Source organism: Lynx canadensis, chromosome B3 (assembly GCF_007474595.2).
Source record: "Lynx canadensis isolate LIC74 chromosome B3, mLynCan4.pri.v2, whole genome shotgun sequence".
In the NCBI taxonomy this organism is placed as follows: domain Eukaryota; kingdom Metazoa; phylum Chordata; class Mammalia; order Carnivora; family Felidae; genus Lynx; species Lynx canadensis.
The window spans coordinates 99,215,251-99,233,070 of record NC_044308.2 but is presented as its reverse complement, the minus strand read 5'-3'; the positions used below and the strand labels follow the sequence as shown (position 1 = coordinate 99,233,070).

At 42.8% G+C, this 17,820-nt stretch overlaps 1 protein-coding gene across 3 annotated transcripts in view; it reads right to left on the bottom strand.

Moving 5' to 3' along the window:
* Nucleotides 1–1,457: 1,457 nt before the first annotated feature.
* Nucleotides 1,458–17,820, bottom strand: part of FRMD6 (FERM domain containing 6) — an 80,105-nt gene continuing 63,742 nt past the window's right edge. For all 3 annotated transcript variants that reach the window (XM_030319089.1, XM_030319091.1, XM_030319090.1), the window contains exons 10-14: nucleotides 16,780–16,954; nucleotides 11,755–12,090; nucleotides 10,489–10,620; nucleotides 6,557–6,648; nucleotides 1,458–4,475 (exon numbers count right to left, since the gene is read on the bottom strand). In XM_030319089.1, the coding sequence (XP_030174949.1) occupies nucleotides 4,191–4,475; nucleotides 6,557–6,648; nucleotides 10,489–10,620; nucleotides 11,755–12,090; nucleotides 16,780–16,954 (1,020 nt within the window). In that variant the 3' untranslated portion in view covers nucleotides 1,458–4,190. The remainder of the gene's footprint in view (nucleotides 4,476–6,556; nucleotides 6,649–10,488; nucleotides 10,621–11,754; nucleotides 12,091–16,779; nucleotides 16,955–17,820) is intronic.

Sequence of the window (17,820 nt, the reverse complement as noted above, 5' to 3'; positions counted from 1 at the left end):
GCAGGGACGCCTGGGTGGCTTAGTCGGTGAAGCATCGGACTTCAGCTCAGGTCTTGTGGTTCATGAGTTCAAGCACCACGTCGGGCTCTGCGTGGACAGCTCAGAGGCTGGAGCCTGCTTCGGATTCCGTGTCTCTCTCTCTCTCTGCCCTCCCCTGCTTGTACTCTCTCAAAAATAAATGAAACATTAAAAACAATGTCTCTCTCTCTCTCTCTCTCTCTCTGCCCTCCCCTGCTTGTACTCTCTCAAAAATAAATGAAACATTAAAAACAATTTTAAAAACAGTGTGCAAATAAATGTCATTTATCACATTATCCAAATCATAAGTCTGTCTTCCCTATCAGATTCTGAGCTTTCTCTGAGTGTAATGGATAACGTGGTATGTGTAGTAGAAAAAGCAAAGCTTTTGGACATGGATTTGGGCTTAAAACTCTGCTCTCTGTTTACGAACTGTAGGATCTTGGGGAAGTTTAACCATTTCCTCAGCTGTAACATGAGTTGACTACTTGAAGAGCTGTGAAGGTTAGACTTGACGGGTGTAATGGCAGATACAGAGCAGGTGACCAGAAATGTTCTTTTCCTTGACTCCAATTTACTCACAATTTACCAGATATGCTGCAAAATTCATGAGTTTACCCCTCAGCAGAAAGCTTTTGTTTTGGACCGGATGCTTCCGAATGGCCACATGGCTCAATTCTACACAAGTTAAAGGCTTGTTAGAAGATCAGAAAACACCCACCCTCCTTTCTCCCACCTTAGTGATCAGGGGCATGTTATAACTATTACGTTATTAATCCCCCAAATAGTCCTTTGAATTATTAATCCCACGAGAGCCAAGAAAACTGGAGTAATGAGAAGATAATGGATGTTCTTTCACCAGGACAGCCAGGCTTTTTGGTGCTTTCGACGCCTGTCTACTGACCGCCAGCTCCGGCCTCTCCCCCTGATGCCGCTTTGCTCTCACGCCCAGCCTTGCGATAGGCATGCTTTTAAATGTAACCACTTACTTTTTTAAAATTAAAACTAACATGCCAATGATGATTATCTTGAGGGAAAAGTTAAAGTAGTGATTTTAATTTAAAAAAATAAAATATTGTATCTTATCGAGTGCTTTTAGCCCCACAGCTCAGGCCTGCACAGCGGCTGGCTGCCACTGCCTCTCTGAGCTTCGGTTCCTTCGTCTCTAGGTCGAGAATGAGAACAGACCCCGCCGTATGCAAACACGAGGATGAAGGAGTTAATATGTGAACTCCTCACACACGCAGAGCAGGAGCAGGGGCAGCTCAGTCCCCACCAGCTTCGCCACGGGGGGCTCCGGGCTCAGAATCCTACCACCGTGGACCCTTACATGTTCCTCAACATGGCCTATTATAAGAAAGAAGAACATAAAGAAAACATTCACGCTTTAATGCTTCTTGCTTAATTGAGAACTCTTAAAAAAAAAAAAAAAACGGCACTTTAAAGACAAATAAAAAGTAACTTTATTGACTGCTAATCTTACCATGAAATGCCTATAAGAAATCATTACAAAATAATGCAGTTTTCTTTTACACACTTTTGGTATCTTCCTGATATGATGATCCTTTCACAGAAAGGATTATTTACAGTTTATGTAGATATAAAGCTCATTGTTGCAAATACAAATGTCGCTGTATCGAGGCAGTATATACCAACTGGTATACCGACTAGCGATGATATTAACAAATGCAGAATAAATAACAGCTTCGTACGTTTCTTTTCCTTTTTTATTTTTTAAAACAATTTCCAAATACAAAACGTAGATAACCAAAATGGATTTTCATATACATATATATAATTCTGCCACAAATAGAGAATCAAAAAGCAAAAATGTTCCTTAGCATGTTTCATTTTTGAAAACCCACAAGACTATGCATAAACCCAATTAGAAAGAGGGTGTGCAAAACCACCAATAATGCTGGCAAAACCCTGAAGACCTGATTCTGGCTGAAGCACAGAGAAACTAAAGCGCTACATACTGAATTAAATATGCTTTTGCCTCGATGTTGCAAGAAACGCTAAGAGCTAGGGAAACGCACCACATTATGATCTGGGCTCTTGAGAGTTAAACTTCCTAGGATTTGTCCCTTAAGCATCTATAAGAAATGGTGGACTATTTAACGACTTACTTATAAGTGAAGCTGTCATTAGATGATCCTTCTACCCTTTCATACAGAAGACTGAGACACTTGTACATTCTGGTATCTGAAAACTTTGGTTCTTTTAAAACTTTTGATAAAAACAAAATAATCGCATGACTACAAAACTCTATAGAACTTCTGTTCCTTTTTCCAAGTGTCGGGTTGAACTGATTCGATTGGGATTGCAGTGTCCACACTGGCCTGCCCCATCCGCACGCGGGCATCCGAGCACAGCACAGGTGAGGCTTGTCCACACTCCCCTTATGTTCATAATACTGACTCCCGCCCCTGGGGAACACTGCATGTTCTGCTGTACCCTAAATCGATTTCTTTGTTACCTGAAAACTTAATTTTGTATAAAAATATGACTGTTTCTCTAGAAAATAATATATAGTTTTTTTTTTAAGAAAACCTGGCAGATAAAAAAATGGTGTATCAAAATATGGTAAACAAATGTCGTTAAATACGAAATCATTACAAACATCTCGTAGAAAGACATTGTGCTAAAGTTCTCTCCTGAAGTGTGAACAACATTGTTTCTGTACATCTAAAGGTTGATCAATTCACTCTCCTGACGAGGTTTCATTATATATCCTAATAGCAGTGGCAGTAACTGTCTTAAAAATGGTCCTTTCTCAAACACTGACATTTTCTGTATACCTTAACTTCAAAATTAAGAAAAAGACACCCTCTGGAGCAGTGGTTTTAAACCCTGTAGCATATTAGCTCCATCTGGAGAGCTTTAAAGGAAAAGGCAATTCCACCTGGACCTCACTGCAACAGACTGATTTTATTGGTCTGAAGTGGGATCCAGACAGTGTTATTGTTTTTAAAGCTCCCCAAATAATTCTAGTGTGCAACCAGGGTTGAGAATCATGGCAAAAGACACATGGGAAAACAGTTGTTCTTAACTCTGCATATATTAACTGATTGTCTGTAGGTATCATTCATTCAGTGACACCTCCTCCATATTAAACAAGAATGACTATGTACACAAAACAGTCATGGAAGCCAAAATGAAGCGTTAATAAGCTGTAAACACATATAAACACATACAATCTCAGGTATTTATATATGTATAACATATATGTATAGTTAGGGTGTTTTGCTTAAGCAGAAACAAGCATTACTACAATTTGTTGTTGATTTAAAAAAAAACAAAACAAAACACCAAGCACAAACATTTTCTAAGACGTTTCCATAGTTTTAACAGAAACTGGTTTTACAAACTCTACAAAACGCACGAAGACGTGAACACAACTGATGAGTTACTTGGACGAGAAACTAGCTGGGTCCCAGAGCTTTCGCGAAGAGCAGGAGGAGGACAGGGCACTGACCAGGCATGAAGGAGTCACAAGGCATCACAGCACACATAGCCTTCTGGTTATTGCTTCATTCATGTCTTCTTGGCCCCAGGCTGCATTTCTGTTATGTACATATCTTTGGCTTGCTAGAACTACAAGATTTTGACCACTTCATTAGTGTTCACTTTGGGACAGCCCCAGCGAGGCGGCAATGGCTATGTACCAGGCAATGGTTTCTCCCTTAAAAGGAGAGACTCTCCTTTCTCTCCTCCCTCAAACCACGTGCATGAGGGAGACACACACACACACACACACACACACACACACACACACACATTTACAAGCAAACAAATCAATCTAATAACATCTTTCACATGATAAAAAATGTGATGTCGTATGATCAAACTGAAAAACAAAACGAGGGACAAACACACCACAATTCAATATTCTGAAGGCTTGGTAACCAGTAAAGCACATTTCCTTCCAAAGGGTCACGAACTTCCGGGCACTTGTCTTGCTGTACCTTCTCTGCAGTTCTTTTCTCTCTGTGTAATACTTAAAGTGCAATTGTCCCAAGGCTTTTATTTCCATTGCAAATATCATAAGGAAAGAGCTATGTGGTGGGGTGAAGAAAATATGGCACGATACTTAAAGAGAGAACCCGTGGCTTCTCCGGCCTCCAGCAGACAGCAGGCTGCCTGTGTGGCTAGCTACACGCAGACGTACTTTATACAACGAACTCTGGAACTTCGTCATGAGTGAGATCCAGAGAAAAGTACTTGCTGGTTCTTTTGACTGGAAAACCATCTTGGATGTTGACACACTGCTGAGCCAAGCAGCTGTTGCAGTAGAGGCCTTCCTCATCCAGTTCGTGGCCACACCCGAAAGTGTAGCTCTGAGCAGTGTCTTGACATAGACCTGCAATGCGCAGGAAGTCTTTCTGGTAAAGCCTGATGTCATCAAGGCTCAAGCTGTGTCGATCGGTGGAGGTCTTTGGTTTTCGACATATGGTCTGCAAAATAAAGTAAGGTTAAAACCACGTCAAGAGGATGACTAAAGTGACAGGTTAGCGCTATTTTGCCCTTGTAAAGAGCGACACTGCAAAATCGTAAAAGGTTATGGAATCCTTATATGTTAGAAAGTGATTTCCGGTCTGAGGTCCTGCAGGGAAAACAGCACCACTACCAACAGTCAGAGTGGCTAACATTTACTGAGCCCTGATTATGTGCAAAGCTCTCACCTAAACACGATATTATATATTTACTTGTTTACTCTTCCCATCTGCCCTATGAGCCCAGTGCTATTATTCTCCCCATTTTACAGATGAATAATCCAAGGCAAAGGAAGTAAATGCAACAGAAGCCTGTCTCTAGCATCTCAGAAGTCAAGAAAATGTCTTAAAAGGAGGCTAGAGTTTCCGATTCTGTGTCTCCCTCTCTCTCTCTGCCCCTCCCCCGTTCATGCTCCGTCTCTCTCTGTCCCAAAAATAAATAAACGTTGAAAAAAAAAATTTTAAAAAAAAAAAAATAAAAAAAAAAAAAAAAAAAAAAAAAAAAAAAAAAAAAAAAGGAGGCTAGATACGTACAGATATAGTTTCTTTTCCTTTTTCTTTCTACTAGAATATGACAATCAACATATTCTATACAGTAATACTTTCATGCTGAGCTCTATTATTATTTTCATAAGAAATGCGGAAATGAGCCAATTACTCAAGGAATACAATTTGAAGAACAGTTTTTTGGGGTTTTTTTTTGTTTTTTTTAAAGCTAGAGTTCTTGGATAGAAAAATAATACAAAGTACGGAAAGGTTGGGAGGCAAGAGGCAGCTCCCAAACACTGTAGGAGGTGCTGTGCCAAATACTCCACACAGCGGGCAACAGACTTACAGAACTCATTATCCCCAGAAGTCGTACTGGCTGAAAACATAAATAGGTTAAAAAATGGCTCAGATAATTACATGAATGAAAGATGCTTAATGGGTTATTTAAGGAAACAGGGCACTGTACCTCTCAGCTTTTGCTGCTGAACACCACAAAAGCCAACCTCGTTAGAATAAGAGATCACTTTTTGCTAAAGGCAAAAGCACCAGGAGGAGAGAACAGGGTCTGAGCCCAAAACCGTTTTATTTGGAAGTATCACATCCGAGCACTCCCTGAAGAAGATCCCCTGGACCCACACGGCTTCCCAGGTGCCAACGGGCTTTCCCACACAGAATTCATTAGGTCATCCTCACGAATCCACACAGCAGGCACGCAAATGCGCTTCCCATTTTGCAGGTGTGGAATCTGATCCTCAGCTGTGCACCACAAGCACTTACGTACAGGAAGATCTAACACCGGGTGACAGAACTGGGTGCAAACCCGGGCAGTGGAACCTGGGATTTGTAATCATCATGCTACACATACTGCTTTAGAAATTATTCACTGGAGTATTCAAAAAAATATGTAATAAAACATCATGTGCACATAGAAATGAAAAAGAAAACAGGGAAGAGAGAAGCACACACAGAAAGCAAAAAAGACACAAAACCCAAAAAAGACAGAGATGGACCAAGAAAGAGAGTCATAAAGGAGAGAGAAAGAGAATACACAGGAAATAGAGGTGAGTATATCAGCTGTGGAATAGATCCAGACGCTACAACGACGAATTTCAGAGTATTTTATCTTTTGATATTTTAATAGTCTAGCAAGTGATCACAGGTTATCAGTCTCACTCAGCATACTTTGAAAACGCAATCTGAATGGAATAATCAGCGTGGAAACGTTTCTGCCATAACACGCCTGACAAGAAAATTATTCTCTCAGTTGTTGAGGTTCACACACACAACCTGAAGTCTGAAGTTACACACTTCCCACCTCTATAAAGTGGGAAACAAAGTATATAATTTATCCAAATGAAAATCAACTCAGAGATGAATGGAACTAGCAAACACAATGGTTATCAACTGAGGATAAAGCTAGAATGTACCTAAGAAGAATCACTGCCTTATGGTTCTTAATTTTTGCTCATTTATATAAATATAAACGTTAAGTTCCAATTTAACATTTTCTGTAACTTCAGTGCACAACTTAAACATTTCGATTCCTTCTGTACCTGTGGAAGAGAGTCCGTACTCTGGCCACGAAGCTTCACAACTGTTTCTGAGGAGCTAGAGGTGGAAGAACCAATTTCTTTCACAATCAACCCTGAAGTAAAACACAGAAAAACAACAACAATGAAGAGTTCCTTATTCATACTTTTTGCCACCTATCTGACACATGCTACCACCGAGACTGAAAGGTCAAGTATTAACCGTTCCTGAAAAATCTCACTGTGACTCATCCGTGGTAGACAACCAGCCTAGGACACATCCCATCTCCTGTCTCACAGTAAATAAGGGGGAGAGGGATAAATGTGGGGTCAGCGTACATGAAGGAGTTTAGAGTCTGCCTTTTCTAAGGTGAACTACAATTTCTAATTAAGCTATTTATGATGAAATTAGTAACAAAAACAAAGACCGTAGATGTAAAGCAGTCTCCCTCCTAAAGCTAAACTGTGACACGGCCGTCTAGGTTTGGGTCCCTTTAGATGGATGGTTAAAGTGTAGTGTGGGGCTTGACCTCCAGAGTCACACGGATCTGAGCCGGAAGCAGGCCCAGAAAAGTAATTAACTGTGTATGCTGGCCAGTGACTTAGCCCCCCTATGTTTCGGTCTCATCTTATAAAGTGGGCCTGACAGCAGTGTCTATCCAACAGAGTTTAATGACGACTGACGAGTAAATGCATGGAAAGGGCGAGGTACAGGGCCTGCACACGGGACACACCCAACTCAGAGCTCCTCGGGCTGACAGGGGCCCTGTGGCACTTGCCTCCTACAACAAATCCTGCTGGGGAGAGGCCACGAGTGGGAGGCCACCCTAAGCATTCAGTTCTGGATCTCTGAGAGTGACAGGGCCCTAAATCACCCCAGTGCCCAGGAGTCACCTCCTAATATTTTGGAAACAGAAATCCAGGGCTGAAACTTCCCTCTGTGGCTCTAGCATGTTGAGTGAAGCACCAGGAAAAAATGTTTCGTAAGATAAAACTGCTAACAAGAATTGGATATGGAAGTGGAGATCACTGACATTTTTCTTGCAAATAGATGAAGCAGGTCAGTCAAACCCCAGATTCTTAAGGCCAAATGGCTTCTCAGATAAAGCACATTCTCACCTTATAAAAAAGGAACCTGGAGTGCAATATGATTTTTATTTAGCTACTTGCTGATAACCTCAGAAATGGCCTTTTGTGTTTTATCCCTTAACTCTTTAGAAATGACGTCTAACGATTCAGTGACGAGTATATACCTTGTATATATTAAGTGTTTGATATTTTGTTCAATTGAAACATGGAAGGAGGACATTCTTGGTTTACATGTAGACAGTTTAAAAGCCTTCAGGTGGGTACTTATGTTTTGGGGGTTGGTACAGACTGCTTTAGTAGGGGGTCTTTCTTGAGAATATCTTTATCTTTTAAAAAGCTTTAAACTTTTGACAAATCTTCAGAGGATGACGTGGACTGGTGTCCTTGGTTGGCACTTGGCATGGGTCCTTCTGGACTTCCTGGTAAATGTGTCCTTGGCCACCATGTCTGTAAATTATGTGCTCCCAAACCCAAACTCCGCATTAGACAAGTCAGCACAAGTCTGGTGCTGAGAACACTAACCTGACTTGTACCAAACTTCCATCGCTATTTGATCTCAGCTCCATGCTTGAGAAACAATGTTTAAATGCTCAAATTGTAGGGGCACCTGGGTGGCTCAGTCAGTTAAGCATCCAATTTCAGCTCAGTTCATGATCTCATGGTTTGAGTTCGAGCCCCGCATTGGGCTCTGTGCTGACAGCTCAAAGCCTGGAGCCTGCTTCGGATTCTGTGTCTCCCTCTCTCTCTCTGCCCCTCCCCTGCTCACGCTCTCTCTCTCTCTCTCTCTCTCTCTCTCAAAAATAAATAAATGTTAAAAAAAAGTAAATGCTCAAATTGTAGAGAATTTGGAAGAGGAGGATGATGCGAGGAAGAAAATAAGATCATCACAACCCCATCATCCAGAGAAAGGCTATTCATATTTTTATGTATTTTTTCATATACATATATACATTTTTGTAATTTGAGATCATCCTGATTATACAATTTGTGCTGTTTTTCTTACCTATCTTTCTTATATTATTAAATATTCTTTAAAAGTGTCATTAGTTAATGGCTGTATGATATTTCACTATATGGACAGCATATAACTGCTCATTGTTAACCATTCAGGTTCTTTTTCAATAAATAACATTTCAAAAAGCATTTTTTTTTGTATAAAAACCTCTTTAAACAGCCACCCTATTTATTTAAATTTTATTTCTACTTAAAATTACAAAATCTTACCATAAAAATTAAACATAGAAATATATAAATAAAAAGCCAAAGTCTGTTTCCCTCATCTCCCCTCCTCCCATGGACACTTCGGTGTATATGGTTTGGACAGTTTTCTTTCCACAAAAATACACATGCACATATCGAGTGAGAGCATGATATCCATGTACATATAATGTGCATAAAATTGTAAATTTATATTTAATATATGTGTTAAAATGTATTTGTGAGGGAAGACATCTATGTAAGAAAGTAAATGGGCAAAGAAACGGGGGTAAAGTTTGGTTTGAGAACTCTAAGCCTGAAGCATGACCAGAGCAAGCAGCCTGACGAATCTGTGTTTGCTTAGGCAGAGCGGTTCTCTGTAACCACTGGCAGGTCTATTCCCCGCAGAGCATCTGGAGGCCATGCTTCTGCTAGGTGAGCAGAGGAAATTCTGCAATAAAAGGAGCCTTGTGCTTTTACAGATTCAATGCCAGGATGAGGGGACCATGTGTACTGTGGTCTTGTTTCTCTCTCATTCCCAGCACCTGTTGCATGGGTGAGGCTCACTTATCAGGGACCGTGGGTCTTGACACAGCAATGGCAGGTCACCCCAGTTGTAAACAGGGTCTTTCACTCAAAGCTCAAAGCAGCTGACCAGTAAGTACCTGGGCCATTTCGACTTCATTCCTAAGGTATGTTTTTTAGACAGAACGGAGACCAATTCATAAAATGTGGCGAGAGCAGTTAGGAGTGACTGAGGTTTAAAAACAAAACCTGGGGCGCCTGGGTGGCTCAGTCGGTTAAGCGTCTGACTTTGGCTCGTGGTCATGATCTCGTGGTTCGGGAGTTCGAGCCCTGCGTCAGGCTCTGTGCTGACAGCTCGGAGCCTGGAGCCTGCTTTGGATTCTGTGTCTCCTTCTCTCTCCGGCCCTTCCCCTCTAGAGCTCTGTTTCTCTCTCTCTCTCAAAAATAAATAAACATTAAAAAAAATTGAAAACAAAACCCATACTGTGGTTTTTTGCAGTAATATCGAAGGGTAATATCTTTTATTTGATAGAAATAGATTATTATATATCGTATTACATAATCCCATAATAGGTTTACAGTGAATGCAAGTGTCCTAGTAGAGTTAATCAAATACAGAATATAATAGGAATGCATTTTTATGCCAACATTTTTTGACACTTTTTCCTCCATACTCCGATACCCACTCTGATCTAGTTGGGGAAAAGCAATACAAACCAAACTCAGAGACCTGACTTCTGTTTCTAGCCACATAAGCGTCTGTCCCCCTCATCTATGGGTTTTCTCATCAGTAAAAAGGAGGTCTCCGAGGTCCCTTCTAGATGTATTCTAGGATTCTCTGATTATCATTTGTAATAGCAAAACAAAACAACAGCAACAAAGAGAAAACTGTGTTTTACCACTTTGTGCTGAGCACAGGGGAGGAGATGCTAATTCCCCATCCTAGATGCTTCTCCCCTTCTGTTCTCTTTCTTCCTCACGAGGTACTCGACCCTGCAGTCTATGGCACTGACTTGGAAAGGTTCTGATTCCAGCCCTGTTTCTGATCGAGAGCTCCACCCTGACCCTTCTGTTTTCTGAGGCACCTGCTCCTTAGTCCAAGACCATCCACTAGCTCAGGAGAAGGACTTCCCACAAGAGCTCACCAGAGTGTCCATTCAGCTTCCGTGACATGAGCATGTCCTCGGTGATGTAGATGCACATGTCTGGGCTGACTTCCAGAGACTCTTCATTCATCTGTTCCAGGTCCCTGGGGTCATCAACCAACATCTCTATTTCTGACACAGAAGAAGAAAAAGACGTTTAGTGACACGAAGGGAAATGGATGCCAGCATTCGTAGCCACACTTTGCGGGAGGCTCTGTAATTATTCAGATTTTAAAATACATTTGCTAATGAGAATCTACAATAGGAAACTCTAGGACAGTTCTCAACTAGATGTATTTGCTCTCTTTTTCACAGGGTTGCTGTGTTATCTACATGTCTTCTAATGCCACGATTGAACTGTGTTATTCTTTCCTCTGTGAGAAAGAAGGAAAGAGCTATACCACCTTGCTGAGATGACAAAGGGCAACTGAGACTGATGGGCCACATGCCTAAGCCAGAGTAGACTGCTGTCACCTGCACAAGGAGTAGTTCATGAAGCTCCCCATTTCCAGACCTGCCTGCCCGCAGGGCATTCAGCTGACTTCACTAGAGATCCACATGAATTCTACAGTAAGCAAGCAAATGGGCTGTCGTTTTCCTTAATGAAGTCACTACCCTTTCCCCAAACCCGAATGCTATAGCACTTGAGGCATAAAAATAATAAAAAAGATGCCCACATATGTTAAGTTTGGCTGAGACAGTCTGGTTTTTCTCTCCTTAACAGAGTTAAGCATCCAGGTGCTAACTTTCTTTTACATTCCCAGAGTTCTGGCTGCATAGGAGGAATTGAAGAAATACTAAATAACCAATGGCCTGGGCTCAAGTCTTGTTTTTTGTTTTTTTTTTCCTCTGCCAAGTTTAAGACATTTCTGTCGCTATCACTGAGTCTCTGCTGTTGTCCTCACCGATGCCTATTTAATCTGGGAACCAGAAATGCAGACACGAGTGCTGCGGTACCGATCTCTCCTCTACTTGGGCTAAACCGCCAGGACTCAGCCTCCGCTGGCGTCCAACCCTGTGGCGGCAAAGGATCGTGACCAGAGGGATGCTTTGTTCACCGACACGAGCAACTCCCCGAAATCACGGGGGAAGGTGCAGGACACCTGTCCATTACTACCCCCCGGCTGTGCCCTACACAGCAGTTCTCCAGAAGGGATGCTTGGGAAAAAAAAAAAAAACCAGAAACAAGACGAGGCAAGAGAAAGAAGGGGGCGAGCGACAGCGGCTCAGCGCTGCCAGCTTGGAAAGCCGCGGCGAGCGGCTTACCGTCGTCCTGCGAGTCCTCTTCCGGCCGGTCCTTGCCGCTGCTCTCCACCCCGGAGGTGTGGGAGCTGCCGTGGCTGGTCGTGGAGCTGCAGGTCTTCAGCTTGCGGTGGATGGCGCTGCCCGAGTAGCTGTCCTCCGGCCCTGCGTCTCGGGGCTTGGTGTCCGCCTCGATGCCCGACGTGTGCGAGCTGCCGTGGCTGGCGGTGGAGTGGCGGGACAGGCGCTTGTGCTTGGCGCTGCCCGCGCTGCTGCCGCTGGCCCGGGACCGCTTCTCCAGCTGGTCCACGTCCAGGTCCAGGCTGTCGCTGATGTAGGACTCCCGGTACTGCTTCTTCTCTGCGAGGTGAGGAGCACATTCACGCAGGACGGCGGGCGGGGGAGGGGAGGGGAGGGGGAGACACGCCTGGTTAGCCTACAGGGCACATCAGGCTAAGAACGCGGGCAAGTTCACACACAGGATCTAGTTCAGCAGGATCACACCCAGGATCTAGGCGCCGTGAGGGTTCTGACCCGGGTGGGTGGGAGGGGGTCAACTTAGGAAGATGAGCAAAAACCAGTACAACGGATTTGAGCGAGTACTGAGACTACTCAAAGGGTTTTGATGCTTCAAAACTCGGAAAAGTGCTATTTGAAGTAGAGTCGCCAGACCACCTCTTGTCTGCAAGTTGTTATTGGTCCACAGCGATGGAAGCTCAGTAAGTGAGAATAAATAGAGATTTTCAGAGCAACCTGACAGTGCCGTGACAGCCACTTAAGGTGCTTTTGTATTTTGTAAAAGTATCAGTCCACGGTGGATGAGGAATGTTAAAAATCTGGTCCTTCCCCACAAATAGTTTCAGAAGCACTGCTATGGAAGACTGTTTGATAAATATAATTACACTAATTGCCAATGATTTCATTTGTTCAATTTGGCCCATTCAGTAGCTCAGTTCTGACTGCTGAATATAATTTAAAATAAAACTATTCTTCTATAAATTTCCTTCAAAGAGTTCTAACATTTAGTTTTTCATTAGTGAAAACTGTTTTTCTCCATTTGGGGTGTGAACTAGTGAGGTTTTACCATCTACTTAGAAAACACAGTCATCACTACTGGTTTGATGATTTATACCTATGTGGCCTCTGACTGACAAAACTGTTCTTTGATTTAACATGTCAGTGCCATTCTTTAACACCAAGACGCAATGTTAGAAAGTCCCTTTTATCAAATGCTAAAGCAACGATCACATTAAGGCACAAAGTTACAAGTGAGTTGCAGGTATACAATACTTTTGTGTCTCAGGTCAGAACTGTAAAACAGAGAACTAGTTTAGATTCTTTGTATTCTTAATGCTGATGACAAATAACACATTAGAACAATGTTAAAGATGGAGAATGCATTTGAGGAATGTTAAATTGATATTATTTCAGAAATTGCTAACTTGTAGACTAATTGGGTTCTCAGAGGCCTGCTGATGAATTTAATTGTCTTGTTTCTTGGGTAAGTGAAATCACTTGCACTCCTGGTGTCTGAAGTATAATCTACACAGCTTCCTCAGGGAGGGAAGAAGCATTAGCAGAAAGAGAAGATGCGCTCTCCAGGATGCAAAATGCAAAAATGCTTGCAGAAGGCGATGTGTACGTTTTTGGGCTCCAGCCATTCATGTCAATTCTAGGGAATCAGGCTGCATCACAACAGCGAGAATGCACAGCCACACAGAAAGCAGACTGGGGCAGGACACCAGAGCCCAAAACACACATCTGAGACAGATGTGCATCATCTAAAATCCATGTTTTAGGGCTAGACTGGGTTATAAACATTCCTGTTTTCTGAAGACAACAGGGGTTGACATGAAGACGGAGAGATAAAAGGGTTTGCAAAATTCTCATACAATTTCTATTCACTGTGGTTTCAAAATACTAGCCACGTGGCACTTGGAAAGGTGGAAAGTGAAAAAACAGTTTTCTAAAAAGTTCTTTAGGGTGCCAGAGTTCTAAGACAAGTGGGAATTGTGGCTCTAATAACTTAAAAGCTTTCTGCCTCTTTACAAATAGCCCTTTTACTCCCAACCCTTCCCAGCAGGTTGGGAGTCTATTACGGTTACTCTAGTAACAGAAGGCAAGCGCTTGCCTAACTGTGGTCTACCTCACAGGAGCCTAGCGTTAATCTGCTTCGTGTCAGCGTGTCAGCATGGCCTTACTGTTCTACGTGGCTGGCCAGTGTTCCCTTCCCAGAGCTGTATCACTTAGACCTGGTACAAATAAAAAGTGTCATGAAGGAAATGCTGACGTGATTATGAAGTTTATTCTGAGACCTGGGAAATGCAACCTCTTAACTCCCTAGTAATCACCGGAGTCAACAGCACAGATTACCAATGTGTTGGTATTCTTTGGATTCCCTCTGTTGTAAAAGCCCAGAGACCACAGAGCTTTTCATATATTATTTTGGAACAGAATGCAGTGTGACCTCTTGGAATATGGCCTAAGAATAAGCTCCCACTGTTGAATAAAGTTGGGTTAAAAAAAAAACTTTTGTTTTTAAACTTTTTTAATGACAAAGGCATTCTCCCCCTTCTAAATGCTATGGAATAATTCTTGTGATCATTTTCTACCATAAGATGCTAAAAGAGTATCTCAGACAAGATGGATCTAAATTAAATTTAAGAAAAATACACTCTCTTTCTGTGCTGTTTTTTTGCTAAGAAAAGGGCTTTATTGTAAAAGTGATGAAGACTTTAAGCGTGAGTGAAATAACTGGCATCAGGCCAAAACTGGCCCAGAGAAACTTAATTTTGGGTGTTCTTTAGACTGTGAGGGATCTCTACGTAAAAGAAAAGAAGTATGTTTTCTTTAGAAGAAAAAAAGGAGATATCCGCCCAAATCTATCTACATTTACCCAAATAACAAATACAATCCACACCTTTATCATTCCTTCATTGCCCTAATCGCGAAAGCCCCCAAATGCACTTGATACTACTAGGCGTGGTAACAGACAAAATCCTGCTCTCTAAGAACTGAAAATTCTTTGTCATTTTACCTGAGAACCTATAGGGCTTCTGGAATTCATTCAGGCTCTAAAGGGCTCCCCTTACGGTCATCTAAGCAAGAATCTGCTAAAATGCTGGCAAAGGTGATGAAATAAATAAACTTAAGGTGCTATAAGCTGGCCATTTAGGAATGTGACCCATTTGGCACATGATGGGCTCTGCACGTAAGTCGCCTATTCTTACAAGTTCCCTTGGCGCTTCTGTCCCATCTCGAGTCCTCCTAATAATCATGTCAGCATTGGAGAGAGGTGCTTGTTATAGCAATGAGTCATCGTGGGGAAGAAGGGGCAGCCTGGCAGCAGAGGAAGCCCATACACCTGGTGGTTATACACCAGTTCTCTCCAAAGACAAGAAAGCAGTTTGGTGGCAGACCGTGCAAAATGATTCATGTTCTAATGGCTACTTAAGATGCAGTGGCATCCCCAAACTGGGTCTCATTTAGTTAGAGAGATAGGTTTTGAGAGAAATTGATTAGATGTGCAAGCTTCTTTCAGGTTTTTTCTTAAGAGGACAAGTATTTGTGTTTCTGTGAGAAAGCTGGGGTCTGAGAGGTCGAAATCTGTTTCAGACAGGGACCTAAGGATATGAATCTGCATCCAAATGTTCATGCAGATATCCTAAATCTAATCCAATTGAATTATAAAAACTACCACAATGGGAATCTACAACACAAATGGAAGACATTGAAATAGGCAGGGGCGGGGCGCCTGGGTGGCGCAGTCGGTTAAGCGTCCGACTTCAGCCAGGTCACAATCTCGCGGTCCGTGAGTTCGAGCCCCGCGTCAGGCTCTGGGCTGATGGCTCGGAGCCTGGAGCCTGTTTCCGATTCTGTGTCTCCCTCTCTCTCTGCCCCACCCCCGTTCATGCTCTGTCTCTCTCTGTCCCAAAAATAAATAAAAAAAAAAAACGTTGAAAAAAAAAAAAAAAAAAGAAATAGGCAGGGGCGCCTGGGTGGCTCAGAGCCTGGAGCCTGCTTCCATTCTGTCTCTCTCTCTCTCTCTGCCATCTCCCCACTCATACTCTATCTCTCTGTCAAAAGTAAATAAACATTAAGGAAAAAAAAATTTTTAAAGAAATAGGCAAATGAGCACAATAGCATTTTGGGGGATCAGAAGTTCGTGTGTGTTAAATGGAATAACCCTGGGTGCCATGACTTAAGATGAAGGGCTAACCAGTAGAGTTGAAGCCTGCTCTTAGAGGCCCCAATCCCTGCCTTCCTCTTCCTTACCGTGACTCATTCTCCTTTTCAGGGGCCCCAAATGTATCTCAGCAAAGCCCCCACAGGACTGGCTGATATAATCCTCAAATGGAAACTTCTTTCAGGGCACTTAGATGGCTCAGTTGGTTAAGTGTCAGACTCTTGTTTCAGGTCAGGTCATGATCTCACAGTTTGTGGGGTCGAGAACCGCGTTGGGCTCTGTGCTGTCAGCGTGGAAACTGCTTGGGATTCTCTCTCTCTCCTTCACTTTCTGCCTCTCCCCCGTTCTCCCTCTCTCTCTCAAAATAAATAAACATTAAAAAAAAAGAAGAAGAAAACTTCTTTCTCCTTTGTCATTCCTGCTGACCCAGACCTGGGGTCCTCTCAGCAGTCAATAAGAGAGACTGGAGACATTTCTGTCTCCCACCTTTATTGTTACTTTAACCTAAGGAGTAATTGCACTGGAAAAAATTCCAGATTCCAAGGTGCTCGGAGTCGCAGATAAATCTTGCCCTGCATCTTCATGTGGTGGCTTTTTGCAAGGATTTTCAAAGCAAGTGTGGGGAAACGTTAAAGAGACTGTACTCGGGGATAGCTAAATGATAGGGATGACCTCAGGTATTTGGGCAGGTGCTGGGACAGTGGTGAGATGTGAGGCGGAACACGGCCCTGAATCTGGAGAGGCTCAGCCCTCGAATCCCATTTTGCAGGGGTCTAAAGCCCCAACTGATGGCAGCTACAGACTAAGGGGCCAGAGGTGGCCAAGGCACCGTGTGTGCTTCTCCCCCCCCAACACTGCCATACCTTCGTTCTCCTCCAGCTTCCGGATGTGGCGCAAGACAGGCTGCAGATTCATGTAGAGGCGGTGGCTGTTACTCAGGAGCTGGAGGAGGTGTCGGGAGCGCATGGGGCACCCTGTGTAGTAGATGAGCTTCCTGGCGGAGGGCAAGCCATCTGGCAAAATCTCAAATTTCTTACCCTGTGGAGCAAAAGCACGAGTCAGCTTTTGGAAGGTAAGTCTCTAATTTGCCAAGGTCCCCTTCATTTTCTCTTTAGTAAGGAGAAGTGCAGATTCAAAAAGAGATGTATAAAGCTGCATTCAAAATTCAGCGAGAGATAAATTGCTGTTTTCCTTTTCAAAAATGTCCCAGGACAAGGATTACCAAAAACTCAGGGAAGTGTCTAGCCAGGGTCATCCGGTCGACACACGGTGGAGGAGTATCTTTGGTTTCTCTGGCTAGTCAGGCCATTTATACAATGGAGAAGAGAAGGGCTCATCATGAAAGCATCTTCAAATGCAATTCCAACACCCTAATTCAGCAAACAAGATGACATTCTAGAAGCGTGATGCATTCAGATATTTGTTAAACACTAGGTACCAAACACTGTGCTAGTCACCAAGAAAATAACAGTGAATAGGACAGACGAGGTCGCTACCTTCACAGAAATACATTCTGGTGGGAGAGATGGCAAATAAACATAAATATATAAGATAACTATAGTTTGTGATAAACTCTGAGGAGGAAATAAATGAGTTATAAGAGCAAACACTATAAATACCTTTTTAGGGTTAAGAAAATACGGGAAACTTCTTCAGCTGGATAAAAGAGGGAGGCTGGGTGCGGGGCACCTGGCTAGCTCAGTTGGTAGAACATGAAATTCGTGATCTCAGGATTGTTAAGTTCAAGCCCCACACTGGGTGTACGGTTTATTTAAAAAAGGTGGGGGGGGGGTGGGAGGGGATAGGTGGAAGCTAGAGGGACAGCTCAAGGGATGAGACAGGAAAGAGAAAGGAAGAGATATAAGTACCGTTAAGTATTTCTATCGGAGATACCAGGAATCTCA